At 33.7% G+C, this 24835-nt stretch overlaps 1 protein-coding gene across 4 annotated transcripts; it reads right to left on the bottom strand.

Annotated features, from left to right (window-relative positions):
- Positions 1-7192: 7192 nt before the first annotated feature.
- LOC111996802 (beta-glucosidase 42) lies at positions 7193-24658 on the bottom strand. Of its 4 annotated transcripts, none has more exons than XM_024028797.2 (13): positions 24509-24657; positions 23537-23603; positions 23348-23406; positions 22157-22232; positions 19298-19372; positions 19141-19228; positions 12475-12700; positions 10863-10978; positions 9464-9678; positions 9320-9354; positions 9111-9213; positions 8645-8753; positions 7193-7790 (listed from the first exon to the last, which is right to left on the bottom strand). In XM_024028797.2, exons 1-13 carry the CDS (start codon positions 24623-24625, stop codon positions 7595-7597), a joined length of 1482 nt encoding a protein of 493 aa, XP_023884565.1. In that variant the 5' UTR covers positions 24626-24657; the 3' UTR covers positions 7193-7594. The 4 variants fall into 4 exon arrangements, with proteins under 4 accessions (XP_023884565.1, XP_065626082.1, XP_065626083.1 ...); XM_065770010.1 differs by having other exon boundaries at positions 7525-7790; positions 8653-8753; positions 24509-24658; XM_065770011.1 differs by having other exon boundaries at positions 7625-7790; positions 9076-9213; positions 24509-24658.
- Between the last annotated feature and the right edge of the window lie 177 nt (positions 24659-24835).

Below are 24835 nucleotides of genomic sequence, written 5' to 3'. Positions count from 1 at the left end.
TTACAAACAATTATTACATGTACAAAATGACCTAAATACCTATGGACCCACTAAAATAACCAAAATACATTTTGAAACCTCCAAAATCACCCAAATATCCCCTAAGCCTAAAAACAATGATTAAAATATCATCAAAACCACTAAAATGACAAATATACCTCTAAATCCAAGAAAATGACCTAAATACCCGAAGAATGTCTAAAATGACCAAAATACCCCTACTAACCCACCCAATTGCCAACCTTACTCATCATTGTTGCTCTCCTCCCATGGGCTATCCAATGGTTGGATTCAATCCCAATTTGGACTGGACCTGATCACTTCGAGTCCCCAAGAATGGCACCCGCAGCCAATTAGGAAGAAGCTTTAGTTTGGGCAAATCGGGTCTCTTCGGGTATCGGTCAAATGTCAGTTAAAGTTGGGTTGAGAAGATTTGGTTGAAATTTCACTAGATATGGTTGAAATTCCGCTGAATTTCTTGAGGTATCGTTGAATCTCAATTAGATCTAGGCCAAATTTGACCAGAGAAAGCCTTATACCTATAGAGAAAGTCTTATACTAGCGGAGTACAATGACTTGTGATGATAGAGATTGGTTGGGTGGATTGGAATCGGGTTTTCATACAAAGACCCACTATTGGTGTTGAGTCAGCTGGTTTTTGGGTTGGATCTGATTGGTTGGGGTGGGTGGGTCAATTTCACAGGTTGCTTGGACAACCCTACCCATAAATATGAAGAGAAATAGCGATTAAGATGAATCACGAATGTGAGAAATGATTGATGGGTCATGGTCAAACCAAATTGAATAGATTCCAAGGGACAATATCCCTTATAATATCCTTACCTGCAATCCTTATAATGTATTCTAGGTGGCCTAATTAAAACACATCACCTCATTTAAAAGTCCATCTCATGAGATCTCTCTCTCTCTCTCTCTCTCTCTCTCATGGTGGTTATGCTTTCAACCAGACTTCTCCTCCAATCCTTCGACAAAAATTAGATCTGCATTAATTTAAACTCTAGATTTACATCAATTTGCAAAACAAAATATAAATAAAAAACCTCACATTCTAAAATTTTGAAATTAATTTCAAACCCTAAAACACAGCCATCCAGCACATAGGGTTTACCTCAAAATTTAAAAAATAAAACCATTAAATTCCAAAAACCCCATATAAAAAAGATTTCCGACTTAACTTATTACGAAAACAAAAAAGCACAAATATAGCCCTCATCTTTTGTTCAACAAGTATAAGAAAATTAACCTCAATCTGTTTTAATTTTAATTTTTTTTTCAAATTCCTTGTCAAGTTGTCCTTGATTTTACAAAGGAGCACCAACAGTACACATAACCCAAAATTTTTTTTTGAAATGGCAATGATACTTTGATTTTGAGCTCTTGATGAGGAAGCGGGATGCGTTAAGAAAATTGAGTCTTTGAGTGAGTCAATGATGAGGCCATAGCAAGTCCATACCATAACTTGGTTTTGAGGCCTTGGAACTAGTTGGAAGTTGGAACTCGAATGAATGAACTGATTTGGGTTGGCCATATTTGCGATGATGTCAATATATAAAAAGAGCAAATTTTAAAAGATATGGTTTGTTCAATTCGCACGGTTTTACTAGCGCTTTTTTTTTTGGGTTAAAATAGCTCGTTGAACTCATTTTTTTAAAAATAAATTATTTTATATACATCTGAGCTGTTACCATTTTCTCAAAAAAAAGAAAAAAAGCTGTTACCCTATTTTTTTAAATACATATATATAAAATAATAAAATATTAATTCAACAAATCATCACAATTGTTAAGGTGTTAATTCCTTATAGGTTAAAATTAAATAATAAAATATCATACTTGAATCAACCACAATTAAAAATAAAGGTATTGTGAAAAAAGAAATATTGCATCCACAATATTTTTTACAACACTTTCATAAAAAATCATAGATGGTAAATTGTTATTTCTATATATAAAAAGAGTGAATGATAAAAGTTACAGTACTTTTGGTTTGTTCAATTCACAATTGTTTCACTGGCTTTTTTTTTTTTTTTTTTTTGGTTAATATCACCGGTTGAACTTGTTTTTATTTTTTAATTTAATTTTATATACATTTGAGCTATTACCCTTTTTTTAAATACATATATATATATATAATAAAATATTAATACATTAAATTGTCACAATATTTTCACAATTGTTGAAGTGTTAATTCCTTATAGGTCAAAATAAAATAATAGAATATTATACTTGAACCAACCACAACTAAAAATAAAGGTATTGTGAAAAAATAAGTGTTACATCCATAACATTTTTCACAATACTTTTATAACAAATCATAGGTGATAAATTGTTATTAGTTTTACCTAATCGAAAGGCCCGCGCAGTATGTGGATAATGTTATAAGCTGCTATATGAAAAGGTAATGTAGAATGTTTAACATTTTTTAAAGTAATAATATGAAATAACGCATTTTTCCCAATTCTAAGAAATAACTGCAGTTAAATTTTCAATTAGAATTGCTTAAACCAGTGACATTAGCTAATCAGTTATGTTATATGAGAAGCTCACATGATGTTGGTGATGTAGAGAGATAAAGACGAGAGAGGGTGAGTTAGACTTATTCCATACTCAAACAATATTATATAGGTTCCCCCATGCACTTTTTTGTTTTTGTTTTAGAATCAAAAATTTCAATTTGACCCTTGCCCTATGTATTAAAANTAAAGAAACTCTTAGTATTTTTTATAGAGAAAGTTCATGCATGGTGATCGACGGCCAGCACCTAAACCTTTAACCCACTCTCTATAAATTTATTGTTTGGGCTTGTTGGGCTGAAAACCCAGCAAAACTCAGGGTCGATCCAAACTGAGTCCCTACATCCTATTTTTAAAAATACATATATATAAAATAATAAAATATTAATTCAACAAATCGTCACAATTGTTGAGGTGTTAATTTCTTATAGGTTAAAATAAAATAATAAAATATCATACTTGAACCAACTACAACTAAAAATAAAGATATTGTGAAAAAAGAAATATTGCATCAACAATATTTTTCATAACACTTTCATAAAAAATCATAGATGGTAAATTGTTATTTCTATATGTAAAAAGAGTGAATGATAAAAGTTACAATACTTTTGGTTTGTTCAATTCACAATTTTTTCACTGGCTTTTTTTTTTTTTTTAATATCACCCGTTGAACTTGTTTTTATTTTTTAATTTAATTTTATATAAATTTGAGCTATTACCCTTTTTTTTTAAACACACACACACACACACACACACATATATATATAAAATAATAAAATATTAATACATCAAATTGTCACAATATTTTCAAAATTGTTGAAGTATTAATTCCTTATAGGTCAAAATAAAATAATAGAATATCATACTTGAACCAACCACAACTAAAAATAAAGGTATTGTGAAAAAAGAAGTGTTACATCCACAACATTTTTCACAATACTTTTATAACAAATCATAGGTGGTAAATTGTTATTAGTTTTAACTAGTCGAAAGGCCTGCGTAGTATGTGGATAATGTTATAAGCTGCTATATGAAAAGGTAATGTAGAATGTTTAACATTGTTAAAGTAATAACATGAAATAACGCATTTTTCCCAATTCCAAGAAATAATTACAGTTAAATTTTCAATTAGAATTGCTTAAACCAATGACATTAGCTAATCAATTATGTTATATGAGAAGCTCACATGATGTTGGTGATGTAGAGAGACAAAGCCGAGAGAGGGTGAGTTAGACTTATTCCATATTCAAACGATATTATATAGGTTCCCCTATGAACTTTTTTGTTTTTGTTTTAGAATCACAAATATTAATAGTTATTCATGATTTGAGATAGATTAAAAAGAGAATCAAACACAAAGACAGAATCCCTTGTGTGTGAGTGTGTGTGTGTGTTTGATTCCAAATAAATAAATAAATAAAGAAAAGAAGAAGAGGAAATTGGAAACTCTTTCTCATGCTTCTAGACAGTGGTAGCTCCATGAATTTTTTTCAAGGTGGTCATTAAGAAACTTAAATTAAACAAAATTTAATAAAAAATAAAACTTGAATATATTGACATAAAAAAAAAAAAATCTCAAATACATAAAGTTTTAAAATTTCCTTTTACGAGTTTTTCATATTTGAAATTGTTGTATGATAGCTTCATTATTAATGTTATCAGTTACATCTTTTTCAATACACATAACCAAGTAATTTTAAACTACTGATCTCCCATTCAATTACCAAAGTCTTGCCTAAATAAGTAAAAATATAAACAAAATGCATCATCTTCTTTTATGACATGTTCCAACCAATATTTTGTATTCTTTAAACTAATTAGGATCAAATCAATGCAATGCTCCACTAATTTCCCATTTAGGGAATCATGTTTAAGAATTTGACAAGAATATCTTCGTAAATATGCTCTTTTTATTTTCTCCTTATCATTAGGATGAAAAGATAAGACCTTTTCTCATAGCCTAGAATCTGAAAGAAAATTATTCAAGTAATTATGAATTTGCTTAGAAGATAAAATTTGCAATAAAAGTGATTTCCTTATAAGAATTTTGTCAATAGTACTAATAAAATAATAAAGGGTAAACTATAAGTTCATTCAAAATATTCAACTTATACATTAAACCGTTACATTAATCATGTTCAATAAAGTATTTAAACATTATTTTCGTGCATATGCGTATGTACAAGTTGTATCACATAAATCCAAAAATTTTAGCTAAAGACTAAAACAATCACTAACCAACTAGCTTTTGGAAAATATGCATTTTTTTATATATAAAAATAGCAATTTAAAAATATGTCTTTTGAAAAAAAAACAATTTAAAATATCACAATTAAACATTTGATTTGGGTTTTTAGGCTAATTTATTTGTTTGGACAATATTTGAGAAATGCTATGTCCACAAAATTTTCACAACAAATCCTAGTTGACAATTGTTATTGGTTCTAATTTACATATCACTAAAATTATTTTTTGTTCACTGGTAACAACCTATCACTTAGGATTTGTTGTAAAAATGTTGTGAAAATGTTGTGAATATAGCATTTTTACAATTTTTTAGTTTAATCTTTAATAAACCAAAATTTTGGAGAGGTCAAATTTTATTTTTAATGGGCTCAAACTTTTAATTAGGATGTTTGCGTTTTTTTTAGGGTGGTCAAGTATTTTTTTCTAAGATGGTCAACATAGGAATTATACATTTTTTTCTAAGATGGTCAATGTAGGAATTATACTTAAAAAGTTATAATTCAAGAGAAACAAATATAATACATCTATCAATTGACAATTATATTATGTGCATACGTAATAAAAATCAACAATAAGATGTGAGAAATTTACATACTAAATTATAATATTCAAGGACCTCACAAGCAATTAGGATGCTCTCCCCTGCTGGTCAAGATTAATAAGAGCATTCTTTCCTCCTCTCACACCTCTTGCAAGTGTGGCCTTGACAATATTTATAATATTCAGAAAGGACATGACCAGCCATAAAATCATTTCTATCGTAATAACAATTTATGTAACAGATATGTTACATTCATTAATCAACAACTTCATTAATTAGATTCATTAATGGATAAGTTCATTAACATGTTATTACTTTTGTAACTCCATACTAACAGATGGATTCATCTATCGTTCATATTTAGAATTACAATAATGACAACACCTCTTATAGGAGGCCAAGTTATTGGCAATGACACAATAGATTTAGTAAGGCCAACACTCAACGTGCACGAATCTCATTATGGAAGGACTTCTGAGATTATTATGCACTAACCATCGAAAGCCTTTATTGTCTTCCATCATCTGAGCAATTTTAACTTGCACCTCCTTTCCATCATAGTCCAACAATGTACCTATTAGAATAGGCTACATCATGATGGATATGGTCAAGTCAAAGACTATAATGAAATGATTCATAATCTTAGTCTACAATATCAAGTAGACATATTTCAATATTCTAATATTTTACATCATAAAAATATTGCAAAATTTCACAAGAAATTTTGAATAATTAATTATTGATAATAGAGACATCATAAAATATCATGTTGGACCACATTATTCTAACAGTCAACAATCCATATTAATTTAAAATTCATTTTTTAAGGTATAACAAAAATAAAATAAAATCCAAGCTCAGGGTGGTCTTGTGACCACCTTGAATCATACATAGCGCTGCCCTTGCTTCTAGATAATAATTCATGTAAAATAAATGCGATGTTAAATAGGGACCTTAACTGTCACATTGCAATTGAAACTTTCATAATTGACTCGTTCATATGCTTACACTTAATCATTAACTTTAAATTGATAGAACCATCGAATGAAAGAAATCTCAACAATCATCCTTGCTCCATTGAGCAACACAAAGCAATAGTGTTGTAATGTGAATTATATTTATATGTATATATCTGTAAAGTATTATCATTTGCAATTGAAATGCTAATTTATCTGTTTACTGCAGAAAAAGAATATATAAAATGGAGAAAGTTGTATTATTGTGACATGTTTTAGTTGGGTCTTATAACAAGTGTTGCATGGATCATGTGTTTCCTGTCAAGAACAAGTAGGAAAAGTGATATTTGAGAGCTCATTTAACGTGTCTATTTTAGCTGTCGTTACGCATGAATTTAAGCATTTCTTGTTTTATTTCAATCAATTTGATCAAATCATGTGAATCTTCATGGTAATGCTGTACAAATCAATGTATGGTTACAAGTTTTCACATTGATAATATTATGTCAACCTGCAGTTCGGAGAAGGTGGTTTCGGACTTTTTGGCGTCCGCTCAATTGGTGAGGTTTGAGATATACGCAGAATCTTGAACGTTTTATGTTTACAGAAGTGTGAATTTGGTTAATACATCATACTGTGCTCATGTTTGACTAATGGTGTGAGTTGATTCGTGGATCAGGACATGCAGCATTATATAGGCTCTGCCTCACTGATGATTCATTATGACCTATCAGATGGTGATTCATTATGACCTAATAGATAATCCCTTTATGAATAGTTTATTTAACTGAAACTGAAATTTTTTTGTTGAAAGTATTTAAAAAAAAAAAGCTAAAAGCCAGCTGAATAGTACAATAAGACGCATAAATAATACTAAAAAAAAACTAAAAACTCAAATAGGCTAAAGTTGCATCATACCCCAAAAAGACTTTTTAAGAGTTCTATGGAGATACATTTAACCACATAATTTGCACATTGGTCAACATGTGTATTGGATACAAATCACTTTGGGAACCATCACTAGTACTGGACAGGATATAACTTATATAGGATACAAGGCAAACTTGTATTGGATACAATCGCTTTGGGAACCATCGCTAGTACTGGACAGGATATAACTTATATAGGATATAAGGCAAACTTTTTCTCTTTTTGCTGGACAGGATATGAAGATCACAAGTTTACAATCCTAAAGTCCTTTACGGCAAAAAACTCAATTGAAAACACTTTTAATAAGCACAAATAGGTTTGGACAATTTGTAAGACCAGGCTTTTTATATATGCTTCAAAAATTAATTGAAGACTGGCACAAGTCAATTAGTCTTTCTTGCCATTTTTCCCTTCACCACCTTTCAAGAACTGCAAGAACCAATAAGTAGAAGACTTTGGGTGCCGAGAGAGACCGTTCTTGTAATCAACATAAACCAAACCAAAACGCTTGGTATAACCTTGATTCCACTCAAAGTTGTCTAGTAATGACCATGCAAAATATCCCCTGACATCTACTCCATCCCTGTCCAAGAAATCCAATAAACAAAATTGATTTTATAACACATTTGTTTGACCAATACGAAAAAGCATAAGAGAGTCTCTGTTTAGACAAGTAGTGTAAGGTGAAAGCTAACTTTATAAAGGCTAATTTGTATTTATCTCTGGTAAAACAAAAACGAACTAGAGCCAGCCAGTGAACCTATTTTGTGTAATGTATTCAGATACCTACAAGAGTTTTTTGGGTTGTTTGGTTCCTGTTTCTAAAAATAAAATTCACGGAAACAGAAAACAGTGCAAAAATGTGCTACCAAACACATTTTCCAAGAAATGGTTTTGAAAACAGCCACTTTTCACAGAAAATCAAAATGATATTTCTTTTTGTTCCTTATTTTCATTTGTTTTGTTTTGTTTTCAGTTTAAGGAAAAAAAAATCATTGAAACGTAATGTTCCTGAGTTTCCTTTTTATTCTCTATAAAATATTTGATCTCTTTTATGAAAATACAACCAAACAGGCATTTTGCTTACCTAATTTCAATTTCTAAATAGTAAGTATTTTCATTGCAATATCAAAATTCAAATGGCAATTAGTGGCCAAACTTCTTCTAGCCCACACCCCCTTCTATTTATTTATTTATATATTCAAGCATGTAATGGTAGCACAGATTCAAAATTTAGGATTAATCAGTTGACTACTTATCTCTGATAAAATAAAGATGAATGGTGATGTACATAGACAAACATTGGCATAATTAGCAGGCATCAAATATTGGCTTAGTGCACAATTTACCAAGTACTTGCAAGTGAAGAATATGAATGAACCAGTTTATTATTCGACAGGAATTGAAACAGAATATGATATAATGAAGTAACACAACTTGATTGCCTGAGCAACAGCAGCAAGGTATCTTTTGTAGTAAACAACTCTCAATTTGTCATCGAGCATCTCATGAAGTGTAGAAGTTTCATCATCTTCATCATCCATACCTGTATGTGTTGTGGAAAAAAGGTTCAGAGAAAGTGAAAGAAGACCACTTTAGCATAATTGAAAATATCCTTCAGCACTATAATCTGAGGGACACCTAACATGGATGCATTAAGTAATTTTCCACCAATAAATAGAGATCTTATCAGCCCAAAATATTTCTTGATCATATCTTCATATATAGAAGTGTGTGTTTAAGGTTCTATTATTCTGCATCAGCCAATTGGCCAAACTGGAAAAGCAAAGTCACCTAGAAATATCCAATTAGCAACTATGCGTGCATCTATAAGAGTTCTACAAAGAAAATCTATTGAAAATATAAACCGTTTTTCTTCTGATGGTAAATGTCCTCGTTATACCATTCTCAGTCACGTATATTGGAGGATTATTGTATCTCTGTGCTATGTAATTGAGAACCTTCCGAATGCCCCAAGGAACAACATAAAGAAATTCTGATGCTGCCTGCCACATAAAATCTTTCAGCAGACCAGAAATAATCTAAAGATATATGCACACTCACAAACACTGCAAGATCTGTATCTGCGAACAAGAGAGAGAGGAATCATACCTTCTCACCAATTTTCTCACCCCCTTCCCATTCAACTGATGATAAAGAAAGAACATTAGACATCAACATAAGTTTTTCTATGAAATACTAAGATCTCATAAAAAATAATATGAGTATGAAATACTAGGTAGTATCAACGTTTACCAATTCTCTCCATCTGTTGGGCTTTATAGAAATCACCTTCTTCAGGGCTATCTGGTACATGAGCAATAAACCTTGATGTATAGTGATTCAGACCAACAAAGTCGATTGAGTTCCTAAGCAAATCCTTTTCTTCTACTGAAAATTTGGGAAGCCGATCTCCAAGCCTTTCTTGCATAACTTCAGGATAGTCTCCAAAGTATATTGGATGCAGATACCTGTTCCAGCATTAATTGTAGCTAGTTAATAATCTGAAGGGCAAGAAGAATGGATCTTTGAATGATCGAAATATATTCCAAGACAAACACACAAAGCGTAACTGAAAGCAGAGAGAGCAACTGGTGAAACCCAGTCTAATATAACTTACCATTGTTTTAAAATTTTGCTAATCTCATGCCAAAAGAACAACTGGTGAAACTCAGATATTCTATAATTATTTTCAGTATAATTTCCTATATATTAAAAGGGTTAAACCAGACCAGAGTTTGGTGTTTATTTTATTTTATTATTTATTTTTTTTTAATAAAAGAATTACAATGTCTACACCTATGATCATTAGATAGTACATTTTGTGGAGTATTCCACAAAATTTATGATTAAATATGTTTCCAAAAAGTGTTATTTATATATAAAACTGAGATAAATGGTATTTGTAGTATGATGTATGACAGACATGCAACAATCACAAACATACATATCAATTAGCATATCTAGATTTTGTATTCCTCATGGTTGATCTTGTCATTTCAACCAATTTACTTAAATTGACATTGAAGAGGTTGAAGAGTCATTTTTAGTGAACTAATCCTTTCTTATATATCTCGTCCCAGTCCCTCCCCAAAGTAACTGTTTAACATTGCAAGTCCAGTGATTTACAATACAATACATGAAACTAATAATTATTGAAGTGATCCAACAAAGTTGTGAGGATCTCATATGTTTATTGGGTTAAGCAGGTTTTATTCATCAAGCACATTATTAGTCCGATGCACAAATGCTAGAATTTTTTTTGTTTGTGTGTGTGTGTGTGTGTGTGTGTGAGAGAGAGAGAGAGAGATGGAAAGTGGTCATTGTTTCATACTACAATCCCATAAATTGATTTAGAATTTACATAAATATTGCTATTCAGGTAATTAAAAAGAACAAGACCCAAAGTTTTCTTAGGAGATCCAAGGTAGTATATTTGGATGAGGAAATAATGTTTCATTTCATATAAAAATTAAAACCATAAAATTAAACCAAAAGTTTTAGTTAATGCAAATTAATGAAAAGAACTTCCCATAAATTGTGGTTTCTTATTGGTGCAAACATAAGCATCCTATGTATTTTCAATTAAGATGCGACATCACCAAGAAACTAAATGATAAGAGTTTAAATGTAAAATTGATCAAAAGGGAAGTACCATCCAAGCTGAAAATCAAGACGTCTTGCTGCAGCAGTTTTATCTTCATTTTTTTCTGAATTAGCCTCTGCCCACTCACAGTCTAGCACCAAGCCTACTTGTCCCCCTTGCTTGTCCTGGAATAAATGCAAGGATTGCAAGAGCAAAAAAGGGATGTTATCCTTCTAATGATTAAAGAGCCCAAATGGCAATTTTATTGATGACCAGAAAAACAGTAACTGTACAGGCAACTTATGAAATTCAATATATGATGGAACTTTGGAAAGACAAAATCATTTTTCTACATTGTAAACACTGTGGTCTGGGTACTCTTGGCGTTTACAATGGAGATGTCTAGGGTAACTATAAAATTAAAAAAAGAAAAAAAAAAGCACTGGGTCTGGGAACGTATTAATTATTAAACCACAGCCAATATAACCAAACAGAGTGACAACAGAAGTATATTTAGCAAACCTAGTTTTTGTTCCATCCTGACATCGTTCAAATATGGCCACTGATGCTTATTCTCTCACATCAATGCTATTTTAGTCAGTCTTTGCTGAGACTCTTTGTAAAGGATGATACAGAAAATACTTTTACTCAGTAAAGATATAATGACTATTACATTAATTACCCAGCTAAGATGCATCCTTTAATAATATGAGGTTCCAGGTCAATGGTAAATACCATATGACCTTGGTCTATGATATTAGCCATAGGTACATAGGTGAGAGACGAGGAGATGCCTCCATTTAATATATATATATATATATATTTGATTAGTAATAAAGATTTATTGATATAAAAAATGAGAATCCCAAGTACATAGGGAGTATACAGGGGTGTACAAATCAAATACAAAAATTACATAAATCAAGTAAATCCAAAGTTGAAGAAAAGGAATGGTCTCCACACTGACAACCAGTCCAATAAGGTTCTAAAAAACGAATAACTTGAGATCAAACATAGAACGCTCACTATCTTCAAAACACCTACTATTTCTTTCCTTCCCAATACACCACATCAACGATCCATATATATCCATTATGATGGTGACCAAATCGACCTTGCCAGCAAGCAAGAAGCTCAACAGCAAACTTTGGCATAACCCAACATATTCCAAATAAACCAAAAACCATAGCCTCCATTTAATATATACTAACCACAAATATCTCCAGGGTGATACTTTAAGCAGCTTTAATCACTTCTAATTTGTTATGAATTTATTCACATTCCTTTGAATAGGCAGTAAAACTGAGCAGATGAGGGAAAAAGGTTGGAAACCATTAGAAGTAATAACCCATAATGTCTGTAATCCTGGATGGTGCCAAAAAAAAAAAAAAACTACTTTAGTTTTCTTGACATAATATATTAATTGTTATGATTTACAGAACATAATGACAAACCTTGATTCTTTTTTGACAAGTAACAAAAAAATTTATTAATAAAAACATAACTAAATACACCGGGGGTGTACTCAGAGAGAATTACAATCAAACTCTAAAAATTACAATGCTCAAGAGAAGACAAAGATTGATAAAGAGAAAAGCCAAGCAGACTAAGCTCTATAACCACACCATCCTTATTTAGAAGACAAAGTTCTCAATCACTAATACATAATTGAACAGCATACCTTATACTTGCTTCTGTATATTGAAACAGCTGCTGCATGGGCCAAGATCTGGTGGTGTGCAGCCAAATATGGTTCTATTGAAGAACCTTGACATCTTCCAGGAGCATAGATCCCCACATCATATCCATTCACAGCAGTTTGAAGGGGCTCATTAATTGTAATCCAGATTTTTACTCTATCACCAAAACTTGCAAAGCAAGTGTCTGCATAGATTGCAAAATATTTTCTGAATGCCAAACATGAAAACCAGATTTATTGTTAATAGAAATGAAACAAAAGGAATAAAAAGCAATCCAATAAATGTATGGGCAATATATATATATATATGTATGTATGTATGTATATATGCACATGAGTATGTACATTATTTGGTACTAAGTTTCCTGAAACTCATTAATGCCATTGCTAATATTAAATCTTTTACATGATTCTCCCTCCCACCATGTACTATAAAGAATAAGACTTTGGAAATTTTTATCCGACTATATTTTCCGGGGCAAAAAGAGAAGCAGAACAAAAGAAAATAGAAATAGAAATCAAATAAAATGGTTTCTCAAGTCCTGTGGCTCACTGATAGTTATTAGGCATAACTACTTCCTTGTGCATAAATCAAAGAAGACCACATTTGCCATTATTTAGACTATGAAAAGAAAAGTGTCCATTCAATACTTGATTGGTTGCATGTGGCACGTTAAGCATCTCTTTTCACAAAGATAAGATAATTGTAGTTTATATTCCCTATGCATAACAAATTTTTACTTTATTTCCTAGGTTTTTTAGTGTGCCTACTAAATTTATCATATCCCCTTTAAAGCGTCATGTTTCTGTAGCTGTAAGATGTTTTCCCAAACAAGCATAAAAAAGCAGAAATGTTTCTATTTCTAGATGGTAACATCTTCCCTCAAGCCAGAAATTTTAACCACAAAGATTTTCAGCTTCTCTGAGCTTGACATGTATCAAAGACAAGTCAGAAGTGATCTAGTCACCCTCTACCTTAGGCTAGCCAACCAACCCCCCCTACTCTTAGGACTGTCAACCAGTCACCCTCTACTCCTAAGCCAAAACAACCAGCCACCATTTCTGAACTCTTAGGGCAGGCAGGCAGCCCCTTATTTTGACTTCTTAATAGCCTGCCTAGATGTAACTGTTATCTAGGTTATTCCCTAGTAGTTAAAGATTATAAATAGACTTGTTATGTAAGAGTAGAATCAGTTTTTGATGTAACTTTTAAATTAGTTTCAGAGCTGGACAGAGATTCTGTTTCTCCAGTTATTTTCTCTGTAATTCCAACTTTGATTCTCAATTTTAATGCAATTCTAATTCAAGTTCTCAATTATTTGATCTTGATTTCCATCATTTGGTATCAGAGCACAGATCTGGTCCCCTTTTTCCCAAATAATTAGATCATTTGAGTCCTAGACTTCCTTGTGTTTCTTTTTTTTTCTCCCTCCATTCAAGATACTAGAATTCAGATTTAGGTTCCTTGTGCCAATCAAATCTGTGTTGCTGCTGCAAATATCACAGATTTGATCACTTGTGCTGTTGCTGCTATTTACAATTTTATTCAAAGATTGTGAAGCTTTTAATGGCCCAAAGAAGGAGAATTAGAATAAGGGGGAATCATATGGATGTTGGGGAAGGAGTTGAAGCTAACCTTCGTGTGGGGAGGAATGGTGGATGGAATCAAAATATAGAGAGAGGAGATGAGATTGCTGAATTAAGGAGACAAGTTGCGTCACATACGGAGGTGGTGCAGCGTATGCAGCCTCCTCATGAGGCTACCGATGAGTCTGATGACTCTCATTCTCATTTTGAGAACCCTTTTGGAGTTCCTCCAAGGGGTAGGCCTTTCGTGGAAAGAAATGAGCCAAGGCTTGACCATAACTTCAAGGTTGAAATTCCAGAATTTCATTGGAGTCTCAAACCGGAAGACTTTGTAGATTGGCTTAACACCGTTGAGAGTGTGTTTGATTATTATGCAGTTATGGATAAAAAGAAAGTGAAGCTAGTTGCTATTCGCCTTAAAGGGAGAGCTTCCGCTTGGTGGGAACAATTACAAATTTCTCGCCAAAGAAGTGGTAAAGTCAAGATCAAGAGTTGGGAGAAGATGAAGAAAAAGCTCTTTGAGCAATTTCTTCCTTTCAACTACACCCAATCACTCTACAAAGACCTACATAACCCTAAGCAAGAAGGAAGTGTAGAGGAGTATATAGAGGCATTTCACCAACTTGTAGTAAGGGTAGATTTGAATGAAAGTGAAGAACAAATGGTTGCAAGGTACTTGAGTGGATTGAAGCCATCCATACAAGATGTCCTAAGACTTCAATCATTGTGGAACGTGTCGGAATCCTACAACTGGGCTTTACTGGTGGAGAAGCAACAAACTAGGCCAGCTTTAAGGTCTGGACAGTGGGGTTCCAGGTCTGGTTAGGGGATTTCTAACCAATATAAGGTTGGGAATTCAAGTACAAATGGGAAAGGAGAAACCTCTGGGGTTGGTCAGCAACCAGCAAGTCCTAACTCTGCTATTACAGCCCCAAAACAGTCCCAAACAGCCACTGTTGGCTGGGGTAGACAGCAACAAGTGGGTACTTTCAAACATTTCAAGTGTAGAGAGCCGTGCATAGATCTTTGGATTGTAGGAAGAAGGCTATTATGTTGGAGAAAGTAAAAGAGCTTGAACGTGAAGATGGAGAACCCATTTTTGATCAACCTTCAAATGAGGTTGGTGGTGATTTTGAAGAAGAAGAGGGCTTGACACTTGTGATGAGGAAGACTCTTCTTGCTCCTAAATTCAAATCCAAAGAAGATTGGTTGAGAACCAATATTTTTTTATATAGCTTGCAGCATTGGAGGAAGAGTTTGTAGTATGATCATTGATGGGGGAAGTTGTGAAAATGTGATCTCTCAAGAGGTGGTTGATAAGTTGAAGCTTGCCACTCAAGATCACCCATATCCCTACAAACTCTATTGGTTCAAGAAGGGTAATAAGGTGAAAGTAACAAAGCGTTGCTTGGTGCCATTTTCTATCAAGAAGAAATATTTTGATGAAATTTGGTGTGACGTAGTACCAATGGATGTGTGTCATATCCTTCTTGGAAGACCTTGGCAATTTGATCACCAAATGATGCATGATGGGAAGAAGAACACCTATACCTTAAGCAAAGACAATCAACAATTTAATTTGCTGCCAATAAAGGAAAAGGTGACTTCTAAATCCTCTACAACCTCTTTACTAGCTTCTAAAAACATCATTCAAGAAACTCGAGATAGTGGCTGCATTTTGGCATTAATTCCAGTCAACACAGTGGCTGGAATTGATGTTCCTAGTGTTGTCACTGAGTTATTACAACAATATGGTGATGTTTTTCCCCATGAGTTACCTCCCGACTTACCTCCTATGTGAGACATTCAACGTGCCATTGATTTGGTACCGAGAGCACCCCTTACAAACAAACCAGCATATCGTATGGCTTCAAAGGGGAAGGAAGAGTTGCAAAAACAAGTTCAAGAGCTTCTTGATAGAGGCTACATTCAGGTTAGTATTAGCCTTTGTGCAGTACCCACTCTCTTAACTCTTAAGAAGGATGGCTCTTGGAGGATGTGTGTGGATAGTAGAGCTATCAACAAGATCAAAATCAAGTATTGTTTTGCAATTCCTAGATTGGATGACATGCTAGATTGCTTGGCGGGGTTCAAAGATGTTTTTCAAGATTGATTAAGATTGATTTGCGAAGTGGGTATCATCAAATTAGAATTCGCCTAGGAGATGAATGGAAGATGGCCTTCAAGATGCATCATGGATTATTTGAATGGCTTGTTATGCCATTGGTTCGACAAATGCACCTATCACTTTCATGAGGATGATGACACAAATGTTGCAACTACTGTTAGGGATTGGTGTTGTGGCATGTTTTGATGATAGTTTGGTGTGTAGCCGCTGTTTGGAGGATCACTTGGCACATTTGCAGCTTGTGCTCAACATTTTGAGGAGAGAAAAGTTTTATGGTAATGTGAAAATGTGTAGCTTTGGGATGGATCAAGTGGTGTTTTTGGGGCATGTTGCATCTTCCAAAGAAGCGTTCATGGATGAAAACAAGGTTAAGGCAATTGTTGATTGGCCTAAACCTTCTAGTGTGCATGAGGTGAGGAGTTTCCATGGTCTTGCTACCTTTTATAGAAGGTTTATTAGTAATTTAGGGGAAAATGGGCTTTTGCCCTTATTTTTTTTTTTTAAAATCTAGCACAATGTTCCAGTTTTAAAACTATTAAGCATCATGTCCCTGTTTTGAAACTTGATTTTAACAAAATCGAGTTACAGGTGGAACTCGACTTTAAAAAAGTCGAATTCTATGCATATTTTGCCACTTAATTTTTTTGAAAATCTAAGTGAAACTCAACATTAGTAATGTTGAGTTTCACTTAAAACTTTACATATATCTCGATTTTGAGGACATCAAGTTTTATACAGAACTCGATTTTGTTAAAATTGAGTTTTAAAGATTAGGACATTCTGCTAAATAGTTTCAAAACAGGGACATTGTGCTAGATTTTTTTTAAAATAAAGGCAAAAGCCCATTTTCCCCAGCAATTTCAGCACCATTGCAGCACCTCTCACCAATTGTCTCAAACAAAAGTCCTTTGTTTGGATTGATGAAGCCCAAGAAAGCTTCCAAATTTTAAAGAGGAAGTTAACCGAAGCTCCTATCCTTGCCTTGCCCAATTTTGAAAAGATATTTGAGCTTAATTGTGATGCATCAGGAGTTGGAAATGGTGTGTCCTTAGCCAAGAAGGACATCCCATAGCATTCTTTAGTGAGAAGTTGAACGAAGCAAAACTTAGGTAATCTATACCAACAATTGCAGCAGGGACAGCAACCTGCCAAGTCTGACTTTTGGTTGAAGGATGGATTTCTTTTCAAAGGGCTGGAATTATGTTTGTCTAAATGTTCTCTAAGAGAGTTAATGATTGTTGACAACATAATTTGGGGCATTTGGAAAATCAAAGACCCTAGAATCCCTTAAACAAGACTATTTTTGGCCAGAAATGACTAAAGATGTTGAGTGGCATGTTCAAAGGTGCTAAGTTTGTCAAAAAGGAAACGGTACAGCCACCAATGCAGGTCTGTATTTACCTCTTCCAGTGCCTAGTAAACCATGGGAATGTATTAGTATGGATTTTGTTCTTGGCCTTCCACCTACACAATGAAAGAATGATTCAATCATGGTGGTAGTGGATCATTTCTCCAAGATGGTCCACTTCATTCCATGCAAGAAGACTTCGGATGCTTTCAATGTGGCTGTTTTATTTTTCAAAGAAGGCTAGAAGTTTCATGGTGTGCCCCTCTATTGTTTCCGACAGGGATGCTAAATTTCTTGCTCATTTTTTGCCGAACTCTATGGCAAAAGATAGGAATTGAATTGAGCTTTAGCACTCATTTTCACCCTCAAATGGATGGTCAAACTGAAGTTATCAACCGAAGTCTTGGGAATCTCTTAAGATGCTTGATTGGTGAAAATCCAAGGAATTGGGAAAGTATCCTTCCTTTGGCTGAATTTGCTTACAACTGTTCTCTTAATCGGGCTATTAACACATCTCCTTTTGAAGTTGTGTATGAGAATAAACCTTGAGTGTCTTAGATTTGGCACCCTTGCCACTTTCTAAGAAGTAGAATATAAGAGCAACAAAAATCCATGCACAAGTCAAGGAGAGAATTGAACATTCCAATACTAACTACAAGGCTGTTGCTGATATTCATCGAAGGAGATTAATTTTCAAGGAAGGGGACCTCATATGGGTGATTTTAACTAAGGGAAGGTGTCCTGAAGGCTCCTATTCCAAGTTGGTAGCAAGGAAAGTAGGTCCATGCAAAGTGTTGACTAAAATCAATGACAATGCCTACACAATCCAACTACCCCCTCATCTAAGCATTTCTAATGCCTTCAATGTGAAGCACTTGAAACCTTATTTTCCAATTGAAACTTGAGGGCAAGTTTCCTTTATGGAGGGGAGTATGATGTAGTCACCCTCTACCTTAGTCCAGCCAACCAACCCCCCCCCCCCTCCCCCCACACACACACACACACACACACACACACTCTTAGGACTGTCAACCAGCCACTCTCTACTCCTAAGCCAAAACAACCAGCCACCATTTCTGACCCTTTAGGGCAGGCAGCCTTATTTTGACATCTTAGATCTGCCATATATCCTCATTAATTCAGCTTTGACCTATGTTGTGATAGTCTAACTAGATGTAACTATTAGCTAGCTTATTCCCTAGTAGTTAAAGATTATAAATAGACTTGTTATGTAAGAGTAGAATCAGTTTTTGATGTAACTTTTAACTTAGTTTCAGACCTGGACAGAAACTCTGTTTCACCAGTTATTTTCTCTGTAATTCCAGCTTTGATTCTTAATTTTAATTCAATTCTAATTCAGGTTCTCAATTATTTGATCTTGATTTCCATCAAGAAGAGATATACAAATAAGAAAGCCATGATCAACAAACAAAGTGTAAATTCGGGTCAGCATGTTTATGATTTTTAATATATTTAGAACTACTGGATGCATTCAACTGAAATGATAAAAATATTAATCAACATGGAAGAAACGGTTTATATCAAGATTTCTGAAAACTAATAATTTTATTATGACAATACTTACACAATTTGTTTATTCAACCACCCTCCCATTGTCTCGTGAAGATGCAAAGGAAGATCCCAATGGTACAAAGTTATGCAAGGCTGGATACCTGCAGGAACAATGCTGTCAATTACGCATTGTTGGTGCAACTAAAGGGAAATCAACTATAAATTAATACCTTTTTCAAGAAGAGCATTAATAAGATTGTTGTAGTAATTAATCCCTTCATCATTGATTTTGGTTCCTAAACCATCTGCAACGATAAGAAAACCATGGAAAAATCCATTAATCATTATAACTAAGCTCAGGCAGCACTGAAAATAAAACGCAAAAATGATGAAAGCAATTTTCGTAAAACTCAACCTATATGAGGTGAAAACTAGGGCGTAATTTCACTTTATCACCCTAAATTATACCCCAACTTACCCTTTGCACCATAAACTTTCAAAATGCATAGTTAGCCCCCTAAACTATAACATGTGTTACACTCTGCACCCTGCCATTAATTTTGCCACTATCTTGGATGGAAAACCAAAGTTTAGGTTGTAAAGTGTAATTGAGAGTATAGTTTAGAGTTATAAAGTGTAATTTCTCATATGTTTTTAAGGGGTTAAGAAGAGGGGCAGTTGGGTCTTTTCATGTGATGCCATTGAAGATAACGGAAGAATTGACGGCATGGTGAAAAGTGTAACATGCGTTATAGTTTAGGGTGCTAATCGTGCATTTTGAAAGTTTAGGGTGCAAACTGCAAAGTGTAATTTGCGGTATAGTTTAGGGTGGTAAAGTGTAATTTTTACTAAAAACTAATCAGCATAGTTTTTCATGTCAATATTGGTATAGCATGAAAACCTGGGATTGGAGGTGTCAAAACCACTTATTCCTAAAAGGACAAATTGAAGGGTGAATATACATAGTCATACAACTTGTCTTCATTAAGGGTCTAACATCTTTATTTCAACCATTTAAGTAATGATTGTGCCTAATAGACCAAAAGAAGGCATATATACTTTATAGAAAAAGAAATTTCAAGAAAAGCTTCATGTATTAGAAGACATGGCCCTGAACTCTACTCTATATATATATATATATATGAATAGAGGCATAGCATCGCCCCTTTTGTGTCAACCTAAATAATTTTCATGCTATTATCACAAAAATATGCCTCATCTATGACGACCTGATCAAAATGTATGTTACACACACAAAAAAAACATAAAAATGAAAAAGAAAGCACCTATTCCATATCTATTTCATAAAATCAGAACTTATATAGCAACTGAAATAAGACATCCCCACCAGGGATTTGATGGGTATACAATCTGCATACTTCAATCATTCCCTATTCCATCTATTTTAAGTTTCATCAATACAATTTTTATTACAATTTTTTTATATTTAAAAATAGACGTGCACATTGTGCTAATGTAAAGATATACTAAAAGAGGCCAACTTCTGCCTGAAATTCTATAAAAAAGTCCTACCTGAATTCTTTGCTCAGAGATGTGAACTATAGATATCCCAAATTCTAAATTCTTTAAATTTTAGTCAACTTTTAGGGTGCGTTTGGTTCAATGTAAAATGATTTCAAGGTGTAAAATATTTTCAACTGAAAATATTTTTCGGAAATGAAAATGATTTCAAGTGTTTGGATGTGTTTCTGAAAATTTTCCAGGAAACACATTTTCTCACATTTTCTTAGCTTCCAAACAGATATTATAATAGAAAATGTGAATATATAAACCAAATCTACCATAAAACATAACCAAAAAAATTCAGTCTCTCTCTTTTCATCAGCACCGATCGTGAGAGATGGAGAGGGAGAGATAGATTGAGAGAAGTGGATCTGAAGAAGGCGAGATGGGCGAGTCGGTCTGATAGCGGCGATATCAGCAAGGGGGTCTGAAGGAGGCGACGGCGACGACGATGACGGTCCGGTGCGATCTAGTGGGGTGCAATCTCACAGTGTGATCTCGGTGGGATGATCTCCCTAGCACAATCTCGACGGCGCGATCTTGCGGCTAGATCTCGCTGGCGCAAGCTCGCTGGCGCAAGCTCGATAGCGCGTCTGGGCTTGGAGTGGTGGTCTGAGCTCAACAGCGCAAGCTCGATCTCACTCTCTGTAGTCTCTCTTTGTGCTCTCTCTCTCTCTCTCTCTCTCTCTCTCTCTCTTTGCGAGTTTGAGTCCGGAAATGGTTTGAAATGAAAATAGAAACGTAAAATGATTTCCGGGTCAAAGCCTTTATTTTTACGGTCAAATGAAATGCATTTTCGGAAATTCTATTTTCCATGCGCAACCAAACACACGATTTTACGGAAAATGATTTCGTGAAATGGTTTGAAGCCAAAACAAATAGACCCTTAAAGTCAGCCCATGTAAGTAGAGAAAATTGACAAAATAGTTGTACTATCTTATTTGGAGATTTAATGGGTAGACTACTTGGACTGTGCTAAAGTCTTTGTTTTTGAGATCATTGTATGATTGGATGAGAGTGCTTGTACAAGTCCATTAGTCCTCTATTTTGGATTATCTTGATTTTTTGAACTTAAGATTGTAATTAAGTGTTCTCCATTTTATTTTCACTTAAAAAAATGAAGAAAATTTAACAATTAACTGCCTGTCTCAAATGCTACCACAACATTAGACCGACTCAAGTTGCGTCAAATGCACATGGATGACCCCAGCCTTACAGACTCATTTCATAATATATGAACTAAGCCTCCTGCATGCCGTCTGATTGATTCTTTCTTATATTCTGGATTCCCAAATGGATATGGATATATCGTGTACATAAATTCCTAATGTAATCCAAATTAGTTCAACTCTGGTTCAACTAAAACTCATACTTCTTAAGACTAAGTGCCAAGCAGGGATATGGGAAGAAGGGAGGTAAACAACTAGATGAGGACTCAGAAGGAAATAATAATAATTAGTATGTTCCAATCACTAATCATATGTACAACCAATATACTCTTCCTGAACAGTAATGAAAAAGTATTAATTATAAAATGCATTAAACATTGTAATAAAAGGACATACCAGGGAAGATACGAGACCATGATATGGAAAAGCGATAATATTCGAATCCCAACTTGGCTATAAGTTCAACATCTTCCTGTATATCAGTATTGAATCAAATAATCTAAACCTAATGCAACTTTAAAACAGAACATAAAAGTGATATGAATCAAATTTGTTTTCCAATATACCAAGGGAAAAGGATCAATGTCCACATACAACAACTATACATACACAAATTCAAGTAAACTTGATGAGGCCTTAATCCTAACCAAATTTAGGTTGATTCCAAGGATCCTTTTCCAACTGGTTGGGATTAGCTAACATATATCATTGTCCTCCATTCTATCTTATTTAAAGTCACAGTTTACAACTGGTTGGGATTAGCTAACATATATCCTTGTCCTCCATTCTATCTTATTTAAGGTCACAGTTTACGTCACAGTTCATGTGTGTGTGTGTGTGTGTGTGTGTGTGTGTGTGTGTGTGTGTGTATCACATCGATTTGGCTACTTCCATCTATGTTTGGAAATAGAAAAGCTTAAACATTAGTATTGAAAAAATTACAGAAAAACAAGCATCTAGCTAGAGATCAAACTGCTCAATACTTCCATTTCACAATCAGGAATGCATTAAAAGGTGATGAAACATGCCAATAAAGCCAAACTGCATAATAAGAGATAAAAAATGTTTGAACAGGTGTAATGCACTGAGAAGTTTTATATGTAGAACTGGGAAATATGAAATGTCATTTGTGAAGGATGATTATTCATATTCCTTTCTTTTTTTGATAAGTAAGAAAGATATATATATATATATATATATATGATGATGATTCATATTAATAAATAACAAATTAGTGATAATAGGAAAAAATTATGGATTTTGATCTAAATCCTCTATAAATCAACAATCATTTAATGAAATACTTTATATTCACACACACCCAAAAAAAAAAAAAATTTATGGCTTATGTGACAGATGTTTCTTCACAGCGTATGGTGTTTCTCTTAGATTTGGAATTGGGATCAAATAAGTCAAATAGCCCACAGGACACATGGTGCATCCACTTGAAAAAAAAGACAAATCTCAAACTAGCATAATTATGTTATAAGTATCTAAAACGGGGCTAATTACTATATAAGCACTACAAGGGCAATCAACCACAAAGGAATAAAATAACTGTGAGTCACTCAATACATTGTTACTAACCTTGTATCTATGATATTGATCCACTGCCACATCACCATTGCTTTTGTCAATGATCTTTCCTAACAAAACAAAAGGACGGACAAATAAGTTTCAAAAAATGCAGAAAATAAAATTCATCCACATCAACCCAAAACTTGTCATGCAAGAATTTGTTATAAGCTTTTTAAAAAAAAAAAGAGAGAGAATTACCCTCAGTGTGTGAAAAAGCATCCCAAATACTTGGACCCCTACCACCCTCCTTGTAGGCTCCTTCCACCTACAAAAAATCAACAAGGAGACTAAATTAAAAAAGTGTGAGTTTTCCATTATTTATGGAAACTAATTAACCAACCAAAAAAAAAAAATTCAGACAAGCTACTTTTCTTATTAACGTTTCCAAAAGAAACATTTTGCAGTTAGAGTTGATATTCATTTAGTTTCACATACTTTAGTTTCCAAGAATGATTCCTCTCTCTCTTTCTCTCTCTATCTCTCTCTCTCTCATGTGCTATAAAACCTCCATTACATATCAAGGAAACATCACGAAGGAGAATACTGTGCATGCACTTGTGTGTTGTGTCCCCTACTTGGGAGGCTGTAACTTCTATTTCTGCTAAAAATGATGATTTTTCACCTAGGTGTCCATACCCTTCCTCATACTTGAGAAAGATGATCCTTTGAAACGTAGAGCCATATATCAAAGATAGAGTTCTTCCAAAAATTTAATTAAATGACACCAATCACTTAGATTTTGCACAATAGTATGCAACAAAAAACTATGCCAGAAAAGGCCAAAAAGAGAGCATAAGAAAAACTAAAAAGAGAGGAAGCAGCAAGCATGCCTTTCAGATATAACAGCCCATAACAACATAATAAATTCATAGAAATCACATGATACGAGGAACCCAAAGAAATCAATTTGATAAAAAAAAAAAATTATGATCAATTTACACTTCTTTTTTCCAACAAGAAATCAAAACTGTTCAACCAAAAAGGCTTGGAAAATTGTAACACAAAACCCATATCGTAATTTGTGAGAAAATGGATAACAAAGCTGATTTCTTTTTGTAAAATCTACAATAAGACAGTAAAAATGAGGAAATACCCAGATCATAATTTGTCAGAATATAAATAAAAACAAACGAGAAAATGTGACTGCAGAGGTGATGGTAGAAAGAGAACCTGATAGACAGAAGTGGCCACGCCAAAGAAGAAGTTTGGAGGGAAGTCACTGCGAGACACTTCCTTCTTGTTGGACTCATCACCTTCGTATTCCTTCAACAACTCCTTCTTTGCCATTGTTATTGTGACTAAAACAAAGGAAGTGAGTCAGTGAGTTATGAAGAAATAAATAGAGATCGTTGTGGCTACACGTGGCAAAACGGGTCTGATATTTTTTGACCGACCTTACCCAACGCAAAAAATATCTTATCTGAATCCAATTTTTTTGAACCGGAGTAAAAATGAGCCGATCCGTGACTCGACTTGTTTTTTTGCACGTCAACCCGA

The sequence above is a fragment of the Quercus suber genome, unplaced genomic scaffold (assembly GCF_002906115.3).
Source record: "Quercus suber isolate HL8 unplaced genomic scaffold, Cork oak 2.0 scaffold_123B, whole genome shotgun sequence".
NCBI classification, from domain to species: domain Eukaryota; kingdom Viridiplantae; phylum Streptophyta; class Magnoliopsida; order Fagales; family Fagaceae; genus Quercus; species Quercus suber.
The sequence above is the reverse complement of the archived record's forward strand: the minus strand, read 5'-3'. Positions and strand labels throughout refer to the sequence as shown.